A 21,558-nucleotide genomic window follows, 5' to 3' on the forward strand; every position below is an offset into this window, starting at 1 on the left:
AATTTCCTTGGTATTAGGGAAGTACTAGTTTATTTGCTTACAGTTTCAACGTCTTTTAAAATGTATATTTTCATCGCAAGTTCATCATCTGGTCAGATTGATTTGAGGGGTGGATTGGTATGAACGCCTGAGTAGGCCCCAGGATTGATCACCCTCCTGTGACCTACAGTCCTTTCCATGAATGCTACTCCCAAGGTGCCCCTCTAAGTAATCTCTTTTGATGATGACCTGCAATTATCATTTAGGGTCGAAACGTCATTGGTATTCTAAGCAGATAGACAGTTACCTCTTATGCAATATATCATATGCAGTACAATGGTGGTATATTGAATGTTGCGCGCATCTTGATTGACATTGTGATCCATGACTTTTATGTAAGATTTCTCCATCATTTTCCATTTTCTATCTTAATCCTTATGTCTAAATTCCTTATCATTGTTCAAGATAAGCAGTATTTATGGAGTGAAAGGGAGGACTCTCAAGCTATTAGCTCAAGTGTTTTGATAAAGAGCTATTAAGCTGTTAGTTCATTTGAGCGGTATTTTGTTCATGTTAGTCTTCAGACGGGACCCGATACTAACATGCAACTTGCCCAATTCCTACTGAAATTTTTGAAAGCCATTGAAGATAAAAGCTCACAACTAGTTCTTTGAACCTTGAAATATTTTCCTTTTTTTGCTTTCTATGTGTCAAATTATTTAATGTAGCACTGTTACTAACCGGCTATGTGAAGCCACTACACTGCTTGGAAGGACGCAAGAAAAGGACATCTGCTGCACGGAGCTTGTTCCTGCTGTAAATGGCAATGAGCAAAATGTGGCCAAACAGACAAACTCTCAATATTGATGAGAATATTTTTATTACAATCTTGGCAAAAAAAAGCAATTTGTATCTCATGGACTTATACCTAGAATATCGCATTTATGATGTCAGATAGCAGAGATCTAGAGAACTGATATCATCATAGTAATACGGATGTTTTTTGCATTTAGGTTCAGAAAAAAATAGAGCATCTGACAACTTTGGTAATTTAGATATCCCTTTAAAATGCAAAGAGTGCATGCGATTGATTAAAACCTAATAATTAGGCCAATCACAACAATTGACCTATTTCAATTACTTTAAATGTTAATTAACAAAATTCCCACTCTGCTAGAAGTCACATTTACTAGAAAAGCACTAGAGATTTCATCAAAGAATCATTAGAGACCCATAAAAGAATTCCTGGAATGATGAAAAAGGTTTTGGAAACAGAATTCTAGATATAGTTGAAAGACCTTGCCAAATATAGTTCACACATGGAGAACATTCTATGAACTCACTAGCTTCAAATTAAATTGTAAAGATGCTAGCTGCTGTCTTGAACAGCGTCAGACTCAAGACATGTTCTGTATTTTAAACATTTTGTCTATCTGTTATTTATCATTATGCTTTGTCACATTGTAAAATGGTGGGATGAAAATGTTTAATTCGCGACTCTCCTTCTGACCACAGATAATTTTTAATACAAATATCTGAGGTATCCAAGGACTAAACTGAATCTCCTTAAACAATCTTTACATTAGCTGTATTGCTTCACTTCTCATTTTTGACATGGTCCATGCTAGGTCGTAGACGGGGATTGAACAGGAGGGTATTGTAGCATGTAGCTACACCTATAACCAGATAAACTGCTCACCACAGGGACACATTTATACGATATAAGATAATATCAGCTGTACAATATAGCCCTGTCTTACTTTAAAATTGTCTTTGTTGCATTGTTATTCTGCAGAATAGTCACTTCATACTTAATGAGATACTGAATCTAAGAAAAGCCAGTGATGCCATTATTGTGACTCATGTGAATGGAAGAAAAAATGGAATCGATATTCTTAGAGAACCATTGTCAATTTTCAATGTTGCCACATGTATACTGAGGAATGTTGGTTACAAACGACAATACATTTCTCACTGACTTTCACCTCAAAATATCTATGCTCCAACTGCTGGCTCTTCCTCTTTCTGGGAACAAGTATCAACTAGTTCATGTGATAGGGGCTTAATGGATATGTTCTCTCTGATCTTAAACGTGCACCAGTGCTCATCGTTCTACTTTTGTGGTCCTGATTTTGAACAAATATTCACTAACATAATGTTAATATATTCAGCTATGCAAATTAAGTGTACACATTGCACATTATAGGATATGATGCATTATTTATCTAAAGCTGTCACATTTGTTGTGGCAGATTTTATGGCAATGTAGAAAGTTAAACCTGATCATCGTTTCTCAAATTAGCATCTATCCTTCAGGAAATGAGCTAAGCTCTGTCTTCAGTTTTACGTATTGCATATATTTCTTGCTGGTTAAATTTAGGTTCGCAGTTAATAAGGCCTCTAGAATTCATTACTTTATTATTTTATTTTATTCTGGATTTTGACTTTATTAAGTACTGAATCCTGGATAAAAAGAACTTTTTTTCCTATTTGATAAACATTGGTGCTGGATGCGCACTGTATTCTAAAGGATGGCGCTTATTAATATTGGTTGAGCTATGTAGCTGTACTATCTAAGAGCACATGGAAATGCACAATGGGTAATTCCTCCAAGTCACCTAGGCGTGATTACTCTGCAATCCCTGTTGTAATTGCTCACATATCTGCAGTGTAGTTTATAATCCCACAAGTTTAAAATCAGATTCAATTGGGTTATAATACTCACAGGTGATTGTACGCTCCTGCAATCTATTTGTAAGTGTTTGTGTGTTTATTCACATTCAGCTAAGGACCTTGTGTATACAAAATTTAAGTATTTCAATCCATGTATTCACAAAATTTAAGGCAAGGTTAAAGGAAAAATAGAAACACACCCATACATACACACATATTCACACACATGCAAATGCCAAAACCACATATAAAGGGGGTAGGGAAGAAGAAAGCACATGGACACACAAGAGAAATTTCAATCCAGTTCCATATTGCATTTTACTCATTTAATGCATCCTCATATTCAATTTCTAGAAATGTCTCTTAAGAAACCTCACCACCACTCTTGTCATTTTGGCGATTTATATCACTCAAAATGAACACAGGCAATCTTTAGAGGCTCAAATTCCTGATGTTGTCATAATTTTCAGGAGATCTTTCAGTCTTAGCTCCTTCTGGGTAGTACAGATTAAAAACCAGGGCCATTACAAAGACATGGCAGCTGGGCACTTGATCCCTGGGCATCACACATGTGAGGGCCCACAGATCTGCAATTACTGTGCAGACAAGGACAACAAGAGGTAAACAGTAAAAACAAAAAAGACGTTGCTTACAGCAGATCAGCGGCCTGCCTAATTTTGAAGTGTAATTTATTATATGGCTTTACAGTAGACAGAAATGTTTCTGGAGACCAATGTAGAGGTACAACAGACGCCCTCGAAGTACATTTTGCTAAGCTCCTGGAAAATCTTCTAACCAGCGTGAATAGAATAGCAGCTACTCCAAGGCCAGTCTCACAGATTGATGTTTGCTTTTTCTGTCTTTTTGCCAGATTCTCCAAGGTCACCAAAAAGTTCATACTGGTCATCACATATAGTCAGCTTTCCTTCATTGTAGGAACCAGGGACTATATTCTTGATGCAGAACTTCACCAGGGAAAATTTCCTTCCTAAGAAACACTCCATAGATTATGTATTGTCTTTTCATGTTCTGATTTCCTCCTCCAAGGAAATTTTTCTTGTAATTTCTTGTGAAAACTGTTTTCAATCATTGATGGATGTTAAACTCTGAGTACGATCTATTCCTTTGAATTTAAGGTTTTAAGGTTTTCCCCATGTATGTTTCAAACCCAGGCCATCCGTGCTTTCATATTTGTTGTCTAATAATCTGCCAGATTTATGACTGAATTTGGAACCCTATGCTTTTTTTTCAAACTTTTCTTTGCCGATTATCTTAAAGTTTCAATTGTGACAATAACCCCTACATTTCAGGTCCATGTAGGCTTAATTCATGAATTTCCTCCATCTGATCAATGATGTTGGTCCAATGCCTCTTCTCAAATAGTAAAAGGCCATTCATAGTTACTTCTGCTTTTGAAATTGTGTGTTCCAAGTATATATTTTCATTTCCTATATTAGATGGAAGTCGCTCCCAGATATTTGAAACCTGTCATTTTCTCCAGTTAGTTATCCCATGATGGTAGAAGTTTATCGAGTTGCACTCAGTGTTCTAATGACTTCAATTTATTACTTTTGGTTTTGCTTGGTTTATCAAAATCCTGTTTCATTGAATACTAAGCATACGCTGATAAGGACATTTTGAAGCTTTATAATCCTGGGTCTGTCTGCATTCAATTCATTTAGGAAATCCAATAAATCACTCCTGTACATATTGGAAAGCATTTGGGGCGAAAGCAGCTTTTCATAACCCCTATATTTGTCATCTGCTTCCGTTTAAGTTCTCTTTTCACTCCATATCTCACTTGGGCTGCCAAATTCGCATTGAGGTCTTCAATTACCCTCATGATTTACGGCTCCATAGTGGCTGCCTGCAAATTTCCTCACAGATGTTTCCTTTCCCTTATATTGAACAGTTGCATAGTCTAGAATTGCAGTATATATTGTGTTTCTTAACAGTAACAAACCTTTCCAGAATATAACAAACAAAATTGATCTGTTTGATGAATTTTTTCTAAATCCTATTTCGATTCGGGAAATTATAATCCATTTCTTCAGACCGCTCTTGTATATGAATCAATACGAATATTGTGAACACTTTCTTGTCATTACCTTTTAGACTTATTGACTAATAACCTAAGGGTGAATTCCTAGGACTTGTATTGGAAAGTTGGGCATTTATACTATTTTCAAGGAAGTTGAGGGCACCCTAGGCATAGTTACTACTTTGAAAACACATTGCATGGTAGCTATCCACCATTCAGCAAACACCTTAGGTGCCTAATTAGGGACAAGATTTTGTTCAGGTGTGTTTTTATCTCAAAAGTCCTGTAAGGTCTTACAGATATTCTCCTCCGTGAAGAGATCCACTTTATCTATGGTGGTAGAATCTTATTAGAATTCAAGGAACCTTCAAATTGTCTTATACCAGTTGACATTCCAATCCAATTAATTTTTGATTAATATACTTTTTATAGTGTCCCAACCATATTTCTTGTGAGGTGTTTGCATCTATTTTAGGCTGTACATTAGAAGAATCTCAATTCACAATTCTCCAGAATGTTTGTGTGTCCCTCACTAATGGTGCACTATGCAGATTCTTCCATTGCCTCCGACAATAATTCTCTTCTTTGTTTCATCAGGTTTGTAGACACATTTCTTTGCATTCTTATGTTCATAATTTAATTTGTACATAAGCATGCTTGATTCATGAATGCTTTGCTTACTTTACATTCTTCATCAAAACAATTGCTTCTGAATAGTGGCTGCCATGGTCTCTTCATCTGCTCTTCTGTAATTATTCATGATGTCCACAGACTGAAGCCTCTGTCAAATCCTCACAGCTTCCTCTAGCACTTATGTTTTCATCTTCTGTAGATATGTTAATTTTCTCTACATACCCAGTCACTGCTTTTGTTTTCCTCTTTATTTCATTTTATAGCCTTCATTCATCCAGATCATCTTTGTTTGTATTCTCACCATTTATATTCATTCTGCTCACCCTAATTAAACATTATGGGTGCATTTCACTCTGATTCTGGAGCTCTTCTTTCTTCCACACATAGGATATACAAATAGGGTTGTGATCACATTCCACCTGCCAAACTATTTCCATGTTTTTCAACTCATTCCAGTTTTCTATTGGAGTCAGTAAATAATCAATTATCAAGTTGTTTATTTCATAGATAAAAGTAGGGATGATATGAATGATTTTGAAGAACTTTCCAACACATTTATGTGTGAAGCCAAACCATTTTATTCACAGAATGATGGCAAAAGTGTTCGCTTTTTGTGTTTTTGGGGCAATATATATTCAACATCTCTACCTCTTTTATATATTTCTGTAGCTGAAGATATTCAGCCACTTTAGCTTCAGAGACAGAGATGTTTAAAACCCTCATGTGCTGCCCATTGTACAATTTCTTCCACTTTCTTTGATGTATTAATTGACACTTTGTGGGTAACCCCCCAATAACCCTACCACTACAGCATGATTTATCTGGGAAGAAGCAGGTTTGGAATCCATCAAATTCCCAGGGTGAGGTATACCATGTTTCTTGCAACATTATGATAGCAGAACTCTTCAGAAAATACATTACTTCCTTTTTATCCTGCTTGGCTCTCCTTCTGACTAGATTGTAAAAAAATATTGTTATCCTCTTTCTCCATGCTTCATTTGTTTCTGAATCTAGGTCTGTCCCCAAAAGCAACCCTGACTCTTTACTAATTTTTTCCATCTTCCTTACCTCCATTTTTGGTGTGATTCTTTAGTTTCATTCACGCTAAATGGAACATCAAATGACTCTGGTGTGTTAGTTGGTCCATTGTACATGACTGAAATGGTACCCTTTAGTTCTTTTCTTTTACCCGAAAGGGATATTATTGTACCATGCCAAGGAACACCCACCTCTGAGAGCTTGTGAACTGTGACTTCCACTCTTTCAATTTTTGGCGTTGGTTTTTAGGGGGCTGTGCTATTATCTTGAAGACTTTTTTGTTGCCTGTGTGTTCCTCTATTACTAATTTGCCAGGCATGGTTGACCGTCCTCCTGTGTCAAGATTCTTTTTACTACCAGCCTAAAGTGTTCCTTTGTGGCCAGATCACAGATCTACTCTTTTTTGATTGTGCATACACTTTTAATGTCTTTGACTTTCGATTCTGTATTATTTTAACATACACAATATCTCAGTTTTTTCCATTCTCTCTACTCTGTCTGGATCGTATACAATTTTCACTTGATTGCATGGGCTTACCAGAGGATGTTTCTTCATGAGAGATTCCTAAAAGGAGGAGTCCCCCAGCCCTATCCCTATACAACTCTGTTCCTTTGACATTTCTGGGATCTTCAATCGTTTGACAGTCTTTAAATCTGATGACTTCACAATGCTTTGCTCTATTTGTTTACTCAACCACTTATTCACCGTTGCTTTCAACATTTTCTTTTAACTTTCACTCCCTTAGCTTTGGATATTATTAATACATATGTTTCTTGTATCTGTAATAGAGTATTTAAATGTATTCAATTCCTATACTAGAGTTAAAGATCCCTTTTCTATTAGGAGCTTGGATGCTGCTAGCGTCCACTTCTCATCATGGGGGTCCCAGTCAACGTTTCCTACAAAATTCCAAATTGATGGTGACAAGTCTCGCTGAATAAAACTTCAGGATTTGGCATTATTATACTTCCTTGAATTCCACTCCTATCACGCATGAGTACTTCTTTTTCTGCATGCTCGGCCTTCATCCCTTTGCTCCCTAGGAGTCCATCCATCTGTTTTTGCAGTCCTTCCAAATCACCAACATTTACTGTTTACCTTACCCCATGCTTCTAGCTTAAGTTGAATATTCTTTATCATTTACTTCATTTTTTCCAGACATATTTGAATATTTCTCCTGTTCTTACTTTCTTCTTCCTTCAAACTTGCAATGCTTTCTTATTTTTTGTCCCAAACAGGACTATAGGAGATACCTCATAGCTCTTTGTGGAACCTGAGCAAACTATTGTATACAGTGAGGTATCAATCAGAAAGGCATTTCAAACTTTAATGGTATATTCAATAAACCATATTGACAATTAATGAAGAGAAAACAATGAATGCCTAGTAATTAATAATGACCTCCATCTCTGAAGCATCTGCATTTACAATATGCTTGAACTGCGACGTCTGATCTTTAAAGGGACCATGGTCACAATGCCATAAAGTAGCATGTTGGGAATGCGATATTGGGGCGTGCATACATTGGTTCCTGAGACCACCATTTTCACCTCCGTATGTCTACAGCCTGCACAAGTAGTGTATGTAAACTGTTACATTTTTAATATTTAGTCTACGAATGGTTCCTGCTTCAGCAGATGGATGCCATTCCATACTTAGCAACTACATAATGTTTGCAAAGCATCAGCAGTTCATTTGAGCCAGTGGTTTCCGGTGCTCAACACCAGCACTTAATTATGAACACCGGTGCTTGTGACAGTCTGCCACATGGTGGCGGTGTCTGGCTAATTTCGAGATTACCATAATAACAGTTAATTATGAATTTAATATACATTAAAAATGACTATTATCTGCCACCCAAGCCATTCTCATAGGTTTGGGGGCCTGACATAGTCTGAACTGTCACACTTGTAGGAGTGTGATGGGTAGTAGTGTATTGTTACTATCAGTGGCAGCATACCCGGGCCAATGTGTGGTCAAGGTGCAGTGGCCTCCTGACGAGAGCCCTGGCACTTATTTATTTTTTACAAATTAAGCACTGCAAAACATTTATGCATTTCTTTGCTCTTGTGAAATGAAAGGGGAAGGATTGCATCTTGGCTGTTAGCTTCCCCTTGCCACTCAGAAGGGTTTGTAATGCTTGCATAGTGATTCATAATGCACATCGCAAATATCAATGCACAAAAGTTGTGCATTGCAAATTGTGACTATGTATTTGCAAAGTCAGTTGCACTAGCTAAGCAAATGCAAAGTTGCTGGAACATCAGGCCCTTGTCTGTCTAGAAAGTGTATTAGTATTTGTGGTGGTCAGAAAATGGCAGTACATCAATATAGTAAACACTCATTCACTGTGAATGTAGAAACGTAGACTGTGTATTCATGTGATCCTATGTATAGAGAGGGGGGACACTAGGAGCTAATTATTAGGACCAGTGACCCTTGCTCCCAAAAAGTAACTAGTACACAAAAGGGAGTCACTGTTCCTTGTAGAGGAAGAAAAAGGAAGAAACTTTTGTCGTGTGCTACTCTATCTGTGGGGACAGTGTGTCCTCATCATAATGCCCTCACACACCCCGAAGGATGTCATGCTTCATCATTTGGGCTTTGCTCCTCGCCGGGCAGGCACTGCAATGCCCTACGGGTCCCCAGTAGGGTTACTTTATCTGAGATCTTTTGATGAGAAGCCGTTTGGGTGTGTGGGTGTAAGTGGCAGTGAAGTCTAAAGTGGTGTATTTAAAAAATGACTGGAGGGAGGGTGGGTACTATTTATTAGGGTGATCCCTCTGTCATTGTTAAAACAAAGTGTGTGGTGCTGCTCTAGGGGATATCATGTCCCTCTGTAGCTGGGTATATGACCCCAATGGACATATATAACGATCAACATGTTTCCTGCTGTATGTGGCCTCAGAAGGAGATCCAAAGCGCTTCTTCAGGACCAAAGGAAGTCTTCCTTTTTCTTCCTCTACAAGGAACAGTGACTTCCTTTTGTGTACTGTGTATTCATATGAACATTTCCATTTTAGTAGTTGACATTTTTACTTTAGTAATCTCTAGTATTAATAGATACTTTTAAATCTAAAAAAAAGTGCTTGAATCAAGCATAGCTTTAGTTATTACTCTTTGCCCCATTTCAGTTTTTTTTTGCTCCCGATCTCATTAGTTTGGCAAGATCGCCAAACTTTCGTGAGGCTGATACTGCATAATGACAAGGAGATGTAGGCATCTGCTTCAAAGGTCCTTGGAAAGCGGGAGATGTGAGAAGTTTGGGTGCGAGGAGGGGGGTTGAGAAAAACCTTTATTCTTCTGAATTGTTAATCGTATTAAGCCAGGAGAGCTACTCATAGACATCAATCCATTCCTAACTCTAGAGGCCCGATCACAGAAAGCAAGCACTGGGAGCGCTAAGTTAAGAGCAATGATTAGTTTGTAAAAAAATAAGTGCTGGGGCTCTCGTTAGGAGGCAACTTGCACCAGCCTATTTCTCCTGTTAGCTCCGCCTAAAACAGAACCAACTACTAACCATGAAAGCGGGGAGAGGAGGTGGTATAATGGCCAAAGCTGCCAACTTCGGAGCTGGGGAATCAGGTTCGGGAGTCAGCTCAACATCCTGTGATTCTGGGCAAATCGCGTAAATCCCTGTGCCTACCATAAATTAATGTATAGCCTTAACGGCGCCGGTGTTGATGAAGTGCCGGTGCTAAGCACCATAAACCACTGGCTCAAATTAATTACGGGTTAAGACTTAGACTCTGCCACAGTTTTGGGCTGTCCGGTGTCTTAAGTAGTTGAAGAGCTCGATCACTGCTATTTTACCACCATTGACATTGGCAAATTGTTGTTGCTTGTTGCAGGACCTTTCAAAACATGTTCTGCCTTTGCATGGCACTATAGAACCATTTGTTGATACATTTAAAGTAAACTACAGAGCATAAGACAATGCCATACACAAAGCAACATAACAACACAAAATATGATTTCAGACCAAATAGTCAATTAAGAATGCAACACAATACAGCACAACATAAGTCACATGGCAATAACACAGCACAAAAACATAGCAGCTCAAAACACAACAGAATACATCTCAATTACCACACAGCAAATGTGCACCGACGTTCTAGCACCCCCAGAATATTTTTTTTAAGGATTTTGGGATAAAAGGTGTTTGATGCCTGAACTTACCACCATGGACTTGAAATAGCACCACAATATTTTGTGATCTGGCCCCAAATTTATTTTGTGCCCGATGCCATCTTTAACAGCACATGCACGGCCCTCAGTCCAGTCCCCGCTGCAGTCAGCGCGCGCGCGCTACCTGCAAACTGATTGAAAATCTTCTCGCTGTAATCTTTATAATCCATGACGACTGCACCACCCCTTTTATCAGCCTTTCTAATGATTCTGCTCCTGCCTTGTATTATATCATAACTGATGTTCTGAATATTAACTTCCGAGCATCCTTTATATGCTGTTGCTGTTTTGAAACAATCATTACCTCAATGTCTTGCATAATGTGTAGTAGGCAACCTTTTTTTTTTACCATAGTTGGATGAGGTTTTCTTTTCAGAATTTAATGCTAATAGGTACACCTTATTCTTTCTTGCAAAACTGAGCACTTTTTCATACTTGCCACCAAACTGCTAAGAGGTGTTTTTTGCCGGCATCTTCATTCTAAGTTGGGCTAAATCGTAGGAAAACGATGTTTGCGCTCAGCTTCTCCTTGTGCGACCATTAAGGGATGAGGACAAAGTCTGCCTATTACATAGCATTAGGGTAACCATGTCTTCAAGGTCCTATCTGGAGGAAATTACGAATGGAAAACTATGTAACAATGCTCATATTGTGTGCAAATTAGTTGCAAAAACGTCTTTGTGTTATTCCTTATTTTGCACTGCGGAGGTAATAATGAGGCACACAGATGACCGAGCACAGTGCGCAAAAAAAAAAAAATTGGAGGGTCTCCTAGCACTGGATTTGACAGGGCAAACTCGAATGAGACCGCAAGACTTCCATAAGCATTCACACTGCACCTCTTCACACCTCAAAAGCTTTATTTAATGGCAGGTCTGTGGAAAATTGATGGGGTATAACAGGGATGACAACAAATGGCCCAGTAGGCTTATTGTTTTCTATAGACCTTGGGCCAGATGTACGAAATCACATTTGCGATTTCCTAATAGCAAATTATTGCGATTCCCTATTAGGAAATCGCAAACTGTGATGTACAACAGTGTGTTTGGCACTGTTATCAATTCACAGTCGATTGCAAATTGACCTGCCTCGTCAATATTCATGAGGCAGGTCGCAATTTGCAACCCACTGTGAATTGCTACAATCAAAGGGATGGTGGCCTGCTGTGGTCAGCAGACTACCATGTCTGATTGATTTTTAAATAAAGCAATTTTTTTTCGTAATACAGCCCAGTTTCTTTAAAAGGAGAATGGGATACATTAAAGAAATGAATAGCTACCTTTTCGTTTTTTTAAAGTAGGCAGATGTCCGTGGGACCACTGCCTGCTCTTAAAAAATGTGAGTGCCCACATTCACAAAGGGGAATGGGTCCCTTGGGACCACTTCTCCTTTGTGAATGGATTGCCACCAATTTGAAGTTGGTGGTAACTATAAAACATTCCTACATACCAGTGCAACTCACTATTAGGAAGGGACCCCTTTAACACGCCCTTTCCTATTAGCGACTCGCAAACCTTATTTTACGAGCCGATAATAGGTTACCATCTCGTAAAATAAATTTGGTACATGCCAAATATTTCCCCGGTCGGGCCGTTTGCGAGGGGTAAGATGCTTCATACATCTGGCCCCTTGTTCCTAAGCATAGTGAGCATGATAAAGGATATGCCTTTCAACAGATTGAAACCACAAGTGTCTAAAATCAGAAAAATTCAGTGATTTACGAACTGGAATGCTCAAACTGTAGCAGTAGTAAGAAGTGTTGGCACTTGTCATACTCGAAGCAGCATTCATGGTGCCCAGGAGGCAGCTGGTTATGTGTCCAAATATGTCCTCGGATTGGTAGGCTGGGTTTCTAGTTTAAAGCAAATTCTTGGTCAGTGTACCTTGGATGCAAGGGCCTGTCTTGGTGTGTCACCCGTAGGACCAACAGGGCCATGAGTCTGGAAGTTGGAAAAGTGAGTCTTAGGTTTTCATATCTTGAAAGAGCTATCGTTTTCTGACTTAAACTGGTGATCTTGAGCCCTGGCCTCTTTAAAAGACTTTTCATAGCTGTGGTATTACTGTTAAATACAGCACTGAACTTTTGTTCGGTCATACCATGGCTATTGCCGCTGTCTTGACCAATTATGGAAGACATTAAATGTACAGGAGCTCAATCAATCAAATTAAACCAAACTTGAAGCTGAAGGTTGCGGAGGACAATCTACATTTAGACTGTAAATCTATTTCTCTACATCGTCCACTTATAGTCTGTTGTTGAGGTACTCTTCATTCTAAATAAAAGACTCTCTGTTATTGATCCAGAAATTCGATCATCTTGAATGAGATTGTGATTTGCATTGCTTACAATGGGAGGTGTTCAAGGAAGTTCTATAAGAACTTCCAGATACAATAGAGTCTGTTACCACATTAGAATGGCTTCTACATTTTACTTTAACATACACATAAAGAAAGTTGTAAAGGTGAGGGCAGTTAAACAATCATACACCTTTGGTCTCTATTCAATGGTTGCGATAAACCCTCTGTTTATTCTATTACTACTGAGAGCACCATATAGACTACTAGTAAATAAAAATTCTTTTACAGATGTACAGCATTTTCTCTGGCTCATTAGTGAGTCCACAGTTATGGAACAGTGTCTGTCCTGGGTACAACTGTTGGGTTTCTAATCTGTGTTATTTTTCCCGAAGTTTTATATGGCACGAACTAGACCCGAAGATATCAGATCGCTTTACATGAGCATCAGTTGTGTTACTGACAGACACATTCATTTTTGCTAGGCACAGGAAGGTGAAGTGATTTGCCCAGAATCACAGGATGTTGAGTGTCCCTGCTGATACTCGAACCCGGTTCTCCAGCTTCGAGGTCGACCGCTCCAGCCGTTAGGCCACACTGTTATACACCAATTGGACTGACCAGATGCTCTCTTTGCACCCTTAATTCTCCAACGATAGCTTGCCGCTCCAGGCAAAGCTCAAACCAGAAGTTGGTAGAAAGTCTGGGACTCATATTCCGTGACAAGGTAATCGCCATAATCTGAAATAATACTGTGATTCCACTTAGACTTGTATCTTTCAAATTAAAGATACCTTTATTAACTGAAGAAAATATGGAACAGTTAAAATACTGCACTCCAAAGAAACCAGAGGTTCTATCACAGTATTAGTATAGTGCTTATGTAGGAAAATGATAGGGTTGTTTTACCATTAGAATCTAAGGGCAATGTTATCTTCATCAGCATCAAATGAATAGCTTATTAGCAAAAAGAATATGCAAATATATAAGGTATAATAAAACCTACGGGTGCATAAAGCTTTATGTCAACCTATTGCAAACACAAGGCACTCATAAAAATAGTTCTACAATGTACATATGCAGACAAAGTCTTTTTAACGTTCTAATAGTACTCATTTGAAGTGACTAAAATACTTGACCAATCTGGCAACCAACTGCGGTTAGGGGGAATTTAAGCACATAAGACGTTATGCCCTATCTTAAATTAAACTTTGATTTCACATTTTTCGTTACTGAGTACTGGACAAATGTAGAGTTTCTAACTTAGTAGTGTTTCCTTGTATTTATAGCAAAGCCTGCAAATGTCTCAGTTTACTGCCTCTAATTCCCATGGAGAACTGAATTCAAGAATATTGAAATGCACAAACCTTAGTTTTAACCCCTTCGACGCTCATGACGGAACGGTTCCGTCATGAGCGTCGGTTGAGCTGTGCTCATGACGGAACCGTTCCGTCATGACCACGCCCGCGCAAGCAGCAGTCAGCACAGCGGGGGAATCCGCCCCGCATGGAAGGGGTTAAAAACCCGAGTCAGTGGCCTTGTTAAGGTGAACCCTAAATCAGAATGGTATTTTTTTGAGAATTCAGAAAGGTCTTGGAAATGAGAATGCATTTCAGGTTGTTGTTTAACATTGGGCTTAAAATATAAATGAGGGATTTGTGACTCAGATGTTCTCCTTACCCTGGAGAACATCAGAGGACCAAGTACATTTGATGTATCACACGGTGAGTGTGTCATCGCAGGCATGTGCTAGGTGAAGTAAGACGATGGAGATAATTGCCTATATCCTTAGTACGCTGTCTACTAATACACAGTATTTCTAACACATTTCATAAAGTTAGTTTTAGCTGTTGACCTGCGGATTGCTTGCATAACACCTTTAAGAGACAGCAGCTAGTAGACATCATTCCTATGCTTTGTGTTGTCATAATGTAGCCTTATAGCCCGCTGTAGTGGTCTATACCGCCATTAAAGGCCCACTCCATTGTTAAAGGCCCGAGCTGAAGGAGAGGGCCCTTAACAACTGAGCGGGACTTTAATGCAAGTATAGGCCGGCTGGCTACAGAGGGCTATAAGGCTATTAGAACATTCCGCCACTAGGAATTGAAATTCCCTAGGGCTTCTTGAGGCCTTTGTTCACAGCAACAGCTGTGAAGAACAACATTGGAATGTTGGAGGTCCGGGCTTCTACCGGCCATTAGAAGCCCAGAGCACTCCATTGTTTTCAATGGAGCTCCCAACATTCCAATGTTCTAATGATGATGAGACACATTAGAGATTTGAAGCCATTTGCCATGGGGCGGTACAGTCTACACTACAAGGATCTCTTTAATTTTATTCATAATCTTCTGCAAAGTGAATTTTCTGTGGCATTAAAAATATGTTTTCTATTTTAAGGGAAGGGTGAGTGTGGAGGTGTAGCGTGATAAGGAGGGGGGCAGATGAAGGAGAGGAGAATTTGGTAAAGAGCTGTAACAACTTTGAAAGAGGAGTTGGGTAAGGGCTGTCAAAGACCGCAGCATATGTAGGATATAAAACTCTAGGAAGTCAAACTTTGATTTAAGCAATAATCAAATATTCTGAATGATACGTTTTGATGTTTGACTTTATTTGACACACTTTTAAAAGTGCTGAACTATAAGAAAAACACTCAGAACAACTCAGTTTTGTTGCTAAATATGTTTACTTGCTAACGTTTTGAGGAGAAAACATGTTTTAAACATAATTCTGAGAAGTCTGGAAAAATGAGTGAAGCTGGTAAGTGGCAGAAACTAGATGTCAATTCTTCGCTTGTCTCTTTCCAGATAGACCCATCTTTTAAACAAGCATGGGAAAAGCCAATAAGTGTCTATTGGCTTTGGCAGTCAGTGGAATGGGTACCCAAGGGGTCAGTGGGAATGAGTAGCAGCGGGTGGGTAAGTTGTGGTAATTGGGGTGCACAGGTGGGTAAAGGGACAGCAAAAAAAAGCACTATGAAGCGGCCAGTGCTGGTAGATTCATAGCGTTTTTTTCTTCTTCTGGAATGGTGAAAAGAAACATGGACGGGAGGGAGGGACGAAGGGCATTGGGCACAGAAGAAACAGGGGCAAATAGGAGGGGTGAGAATAAACAGGATGGGGTGGATGAGGGAAGATTAAAAAAAGTGCTATTACCACATCAAAAGAGAAACCGTACCTGAATCATAGTGCATGCAGGGGGTGGCCAGCAGAAGGACACTTATTACATTTATTTGATCTGTGCTTGGTCCATGTGCCACCGAAAGAAAAGGAAGTGACACATGTGAAGCGCAGCCCAATTAGAAGTCGGCAAAGAAGAGTGACAACGCTGCAAATGAATGGCAAGTAGTGGGCTGGTTCCACGCCCATTATAGAATACAAGAGTCTTGAAAGCTTGTAGCACATGCTCATGCAGGTGAGACCTAAAAATGCAAGACAAGGCCACCAGAGAGCCACACATAGCTGCCACATTCAGACAAGCTTGACTCTGTCCTATCTATATCCACCACAAAAATCACATTAGATTCCAGGTTAACTGTTGAGGACTAAAGTCAGCTGAAGGGTTCATGTTTATTTATGCTGTCACTTTCACCTTTTTCTTTAACTTTAGGACTCTGCATTTTCTTCCGTATGTGAATATACTTTTATGTTTATTCATTGCTAATGTGAGCAAATATATTTCCTATGGATTCATCTAGCAAAGTCGAAACATCAATTACTCAAGCAAAGATTTTGCTCCATGGATAATTATGTGATTTTCAAGGAAGACAGAAGCGAGTGTGTTTGTCCCAGGATACCTGTTCGTATTGCACACTGTAATCACAACAGAAGAATATACACTAGTGCATCGATTTACTCCTACATAATATTACATCTGTATGAGGGGAAAAGACTATGGCACTAAATCTGCTCCCACAGGCAGGGATTGGCCCTTCCAGGACAGGGAAGCCCTGGAAAGATGTTGAACCCCCAACAAACGCCTGAGCTTGTGGGCACTCACAAACCTTTCCTAGGCATATTCTTAAGCTGTATACAGAAGGAGATTCATTCAGGTTAGGGGAAAAAGGAAATCCATATTCAAACCGTAAATGGGGAGAGAATACACCTAAATTGGTATGGATGTGGAGGAAGAGATATCTGCTTAGGGAGAAATATTTTCTCCAAGGAGAAAAAATTTGCATGTAGAATAACATTTAGTTTTCACAGATACCAAGTCGTAAGTTTACAATATATATAACCATGCATGCAAAAAGATGCCCATATAGGCTTAAGTAGGAATTCATAAATTAATTGTGGAACTATACTCGGGAAACTGCAACAGTTTTATATTTTGTGACTTCAAGAAAAAGGTAAATTCACTTCAACAGCATGAATAAATGTATGGCAATAGATTTACATTTTTCTTTTTGAATCGGGCCACAAATATTTTAGACCGTATATGTGACTATTAAATCCACACCCAGCATTTTCCAAACTTGGGCCCAGATTTACTAACGTTTTGCGCTCGGTTTGCATCACAAAATTGAGGCAAACCCCGTGCACAGATTACGGGTTGGGATGTACTATCCAACGTAAACCTGGATTTGCGTGGGAAACAGTTGCGGCTCCTCAAGGGACGGGGGAGGGGCAGGGTGGGGGTAGTAAACTCCGGCATACGGCCAACCAGAGTTAAGTACATAAATAAATAAAAAAAAACTAATTACATTGCGTGTAATGCAACGCAAATGCCTATTGACCAGCGCCAGATTTGGAATAAAACACTTCCAGTACTGTATCAAGAACAATTAAACCATAACCCCATAATCACATTAGCATAAAGAAATTATTTAGCTTTTTCAGTTTAAAATAATCCACGTGCAACGGGAAACCTCCATTACCACGCGGGCATTGCATCGCAATGCCTTTACATCGCGGGTAATACAATGCAAGTCGTTACAACGACTTGCGCTGGATGGCGCTCTAAGCTTAGGAATAGTATGATTTACTATTCCAACACCTTCCCTACTGTACGTTTACTGGTGTTGGAATAGTAAATCATACTATTTCTAAGTCCAGCGCCCACCAGCGCAAGTCATTGTGATGACTTGCGTTGTAAAAACTGCGATGTAACGTTCGGCGATAATTTTGATCGCATTGTAATGTCACATATTCACGTGCAACAGATGTACGACACAGTTTGATAAGGCAGAGGAGCGTCGCCCCACTGGTGTCTTAGCAGTTCAAAAGGGAAAAATAAAATGACAGTAACGCAATGTTAGTATAATTGTATTTTTCCGTATTGGCTCAGTTGGTTTACATTCTAGGTGCGGGGCAGGGCTGGCCTGGCCAGAGCAGGTGGAGGAGTGGTGGGCATTCTGTAAGTGTGCATGACAGTTTAGCCAGCTGTCTTGGACTGGCAAAACAGTCATGCGCACTTAGCATTTCTCCGCCCGGCTGTGTTGCACAGCCGGGTCTCACTCCCTGTCTGAGAGTCGAACGGGCTTCTCAGACCAATCACGACGCTGCTGTCATGCTGGTGACAGCAGCATTGTGAATGACTAGGGGAGTCTGGGAGCCTGTGTGCTACCGTGCTGCAAGGAGTCAGAAGAGAAGAGGACGGAGGCCGTCCCCAGGTAAGTGCTATATATTTTCTTTTCATTCCTCTCTCCCCACCCCACCACCCCATGCGGTAGCAGCCACCACTGTAACGCCATCATCCCCTGGCACCTACTGGTGATAGCGGGAGGGTGCTTCTCCCAAAATCACAGTTTCTTTCTCCAGGATGGCCCCCAAGCAACATCCTGGAGCAGAGGAAGGTCTTGGGGAGGCCAGTTAACATAGTCAGGTGTGATCACCAAAAACTGCAGCCACTAAATATAGGCTTAAAAGTGCTACTCTGAAACAATGCTACCCCTATTGAATACCAAATTGTACATAAAGACATGCTAAGTGGAGCCAAATCAACATATTGTGTGCTACATTAGATGTAACATACTTAGGACTGAATGTCTTATATCTTTTAAATATTGTGCCACAAACGTTTTGGAGAGCATAGCTTATATAATAGTGCCTTCCGTGGGGGCTATATTCTGGCAGAGTTGTCACCGAAAGTATTACGTGTGACTGGGTGACCTGGCCTCCCCGCTTGAGTCACAGGTCTACGGCAGCCATGAGCCTTGTGAACAGGAGGGCATTCATTAGGTCTGGCGTTAGAGCTGGGACGCACATTAAGCTGCCTGCGAGACATGGCGCTCATCTACTCCGGAACTGCCAGGCAGATTGGGAATTGCTGTCACGGTTAATGGCGGCGGATTTCCAGCTCATGAGGAGTGGGCAGTCTCTCCTTACAGAAGGTGGCCCGGGGGAAATGGGGCGAAAGTAAAACACGGGCAAGGAAATTAGAGTGACTTTTCACAGCTGAGTGTGTCCACGCGGCCTGATGAGTGCCTCACATTGGCAGGTCCCAACTCTGGGGAGGGTCTAAGCAACAGTGCAGTTTCCGCGCGCTCATGGTGCTAAGGCAGCTGCCAACGCGCGGGTCAAGAATGTCAAGGGAGGGTAAGGATCTGTGTTAAAAATAGGAAACGGTGATAAATTAACAAAATGGCGGAAGTGCATGCATGTGGACCTTAATCTGCACGTTTTATCACACACTTACTATTCATGCATGTGCACTTCAGTGTCTGAGGAGGGAGTTGGCTCTCACACGCGACGTATAACCTTAATTCTTTCAAGGTTCTTTGAGTGTAGAATGGCTCATAATAATGATTTTGACTAATAAGATTTTTGACATGCAACTTTAATGCTTAACCTTACTACAACTCCAGAGTATTTCATGTGTATTCAACTGTAAAAAGGGATGATTTAAAGGGATAATATAAGAAAAAGGTCATTCAAAACGAACCTCTAACAAATTGCATAAAAGGGAGCATATTATCCCGCAAGTAGAAGGATGTTCAGCTTCCCTGATCATTTTCCTGCTTCCTTCCTCAAAACAAGCGGTAGGTCTGGCAAGGGTGAAAAGGAAAAAGGAATACAGAGAATAATTGTAAAGGGTTGTGTTTGTTTTACATGTTTCTTCTGTGATCAGTTCTGCTCTCTCTGAGGTTATTTACTTCCGTTTCTCCTTCTTTTTTGGGTGAAGAATTCGATCCAACAAGAAAATGTTGTTGTTGGTTGGTGGATTGCCTCCTGGGCCAGACCGGCTACCCAGCAATCTGGTGCAGTACTATGATGATGAAAAGAAGACCTGGAAAATACTGACAAGTAAGCATGTTATTGATAGTTGACTTACAATTTTGTAGCGTGGATACCTGATTAGAAATTCACATGAATAAGGTACAAAGAATGAGTGTTGCTTTGAAGGATGGAAGTGTGGTGTGCCTTGCGTCTACCTATCTGCTTGTCCATCATTCTACTTTGGTGCCTAGCTATCGATCTGTTAGTATGCATCTATATCTATATATTTGTACCACATTACGGGTCATAGGCGATGTCTTGTGTATGTCAGTGTGTTATAAGGCCAAACAAATAGTCTGTGTCTATGGGCCACATGTATCATTATTTCAAATAGCGATTACCTAATTGCGATTCACTGCGAACCACAATTAAGTAATCGCTATTTGAATGTATGAAACTCCGTGAGTTTCATTTAGCGTTTCCTAATGGGTCACAAATCGACCTATCTCATTAATATTAATGAGGCAGGTCGTAATTTGCGACCCATAAGAATCGCTAACATCATAGGGATGCTGGCCTGCCGGAGTCAACAGGCCATTATGCGTGTGATTGCTTTTAAATAAAGCAATCATTTTTTTTTTAATGCAGCCCGTTTTCCGGAGAACGGGCTGTATTTATAAACATTTTTTTTTAAAGTTTTCTTTTAATTTTTTAAGAGCAGGCAGTGGCCCGTGGGACTGCTGCCTGCTCTTTAAAAACATTTTTACAAAAATTCATAAAGGGGTAGGGGTTTGGTGGGGACTACTTCCGGTTTGTGAATGGGTTACAACCTACCTAAAGTAGGTGTCAAATTGCGGATGTTTTGTGATCGCATTTCGGTCTCAAAACATTCCTACATATCGCTGCCATTCATTTCAGGAAGGGACGTCCTAAACACGCCCCTTCCTAATACCGAATCAGTATGTATTCACAAATCCAAATTGCAATACAGTAACATGTTACTGAATCGCAAATTGGAATTCATACATACCAAAAAACATTTAACCGGTCGCAAACAGCCCTATTCTGTGAATCGGGCCGTTTGTGACCGGTAAAACGCATGATACATGTGGCTCTGTATATCTCGGATGCAGAGAGTTCAAACCTAGCTGCAAAGCAACACAGCAGTCTAGTGAGGACAGGGGTTTACAAGACCAGCATCCTGTAGTGACTGAAGGTGGGTTCTGTGTAAGAACAGGAGGACTCTATGAGCAGAGGGTGGTGGTCTGTGAGGCAATATTAGGAAGTTTAGATAGAGAGGCTGTGTAAACAGTTGACAATGGCAATTTTCTTCTTTGAATCTAGGGCAGTGCCAACAGGTCTCTACTTGTTTCTTGCTTTCACTCATTTTGTGGGCATCTTTACTGTTGTGCCGGCATTTGTGAGTGTTGTCTGATCTCTTTCTCATGCAGCTGGTGAATGTCGGGAGCCCTGGGAGAGTCCTGCATGGTCCTGGTCTGCCCTCGCTCCTGTAGAGTGTTTGACTGCACGTGATTTCCCCAATGCACTGGGAT

At 40.1% G+C, this 21,558-nt stretch overlaps 1 protein-coding gene across 2 annotated transcripts in view; it reads left to right on the forward strand.

The window, feature by feature from the left end:
• The window catches only part of KLHL14 (kelch like family member 14), a 138,348-nt gene that overhangs the window by 16,321 nt on the left and 100,469 nt on the right, over window positions 1–21,558 (forward strand). For both annotated transcript variants that reach the window (XM_085605689.1, XM_085605688.1), the window contains exon 3: window positions 19,971–20,092. In XM_085605689.1, coding sequence (XP_085461815.1) covers window positions 19,971–20,092 — 122 coding nt within the window. The remainder of the gene's footprint in view (window positions 1–19,970; window positions 20,093–21,558) is intronic.

The sequence above is a fragment of the Triturus cristatus genome, chromosome 5_1 (assembly GCF_964204655.1).
Source record: "Triturus cristatus chromosome 5_1, aTriCri1.1, whole genome shotgun sequence".
Taxonomy (NCBI): domain Eukaryota; kingdom Metazoa; phylum Chordata; class Amphibia; order Caudata; family Salamandridae; genus Triturus; species Triturus cristatus.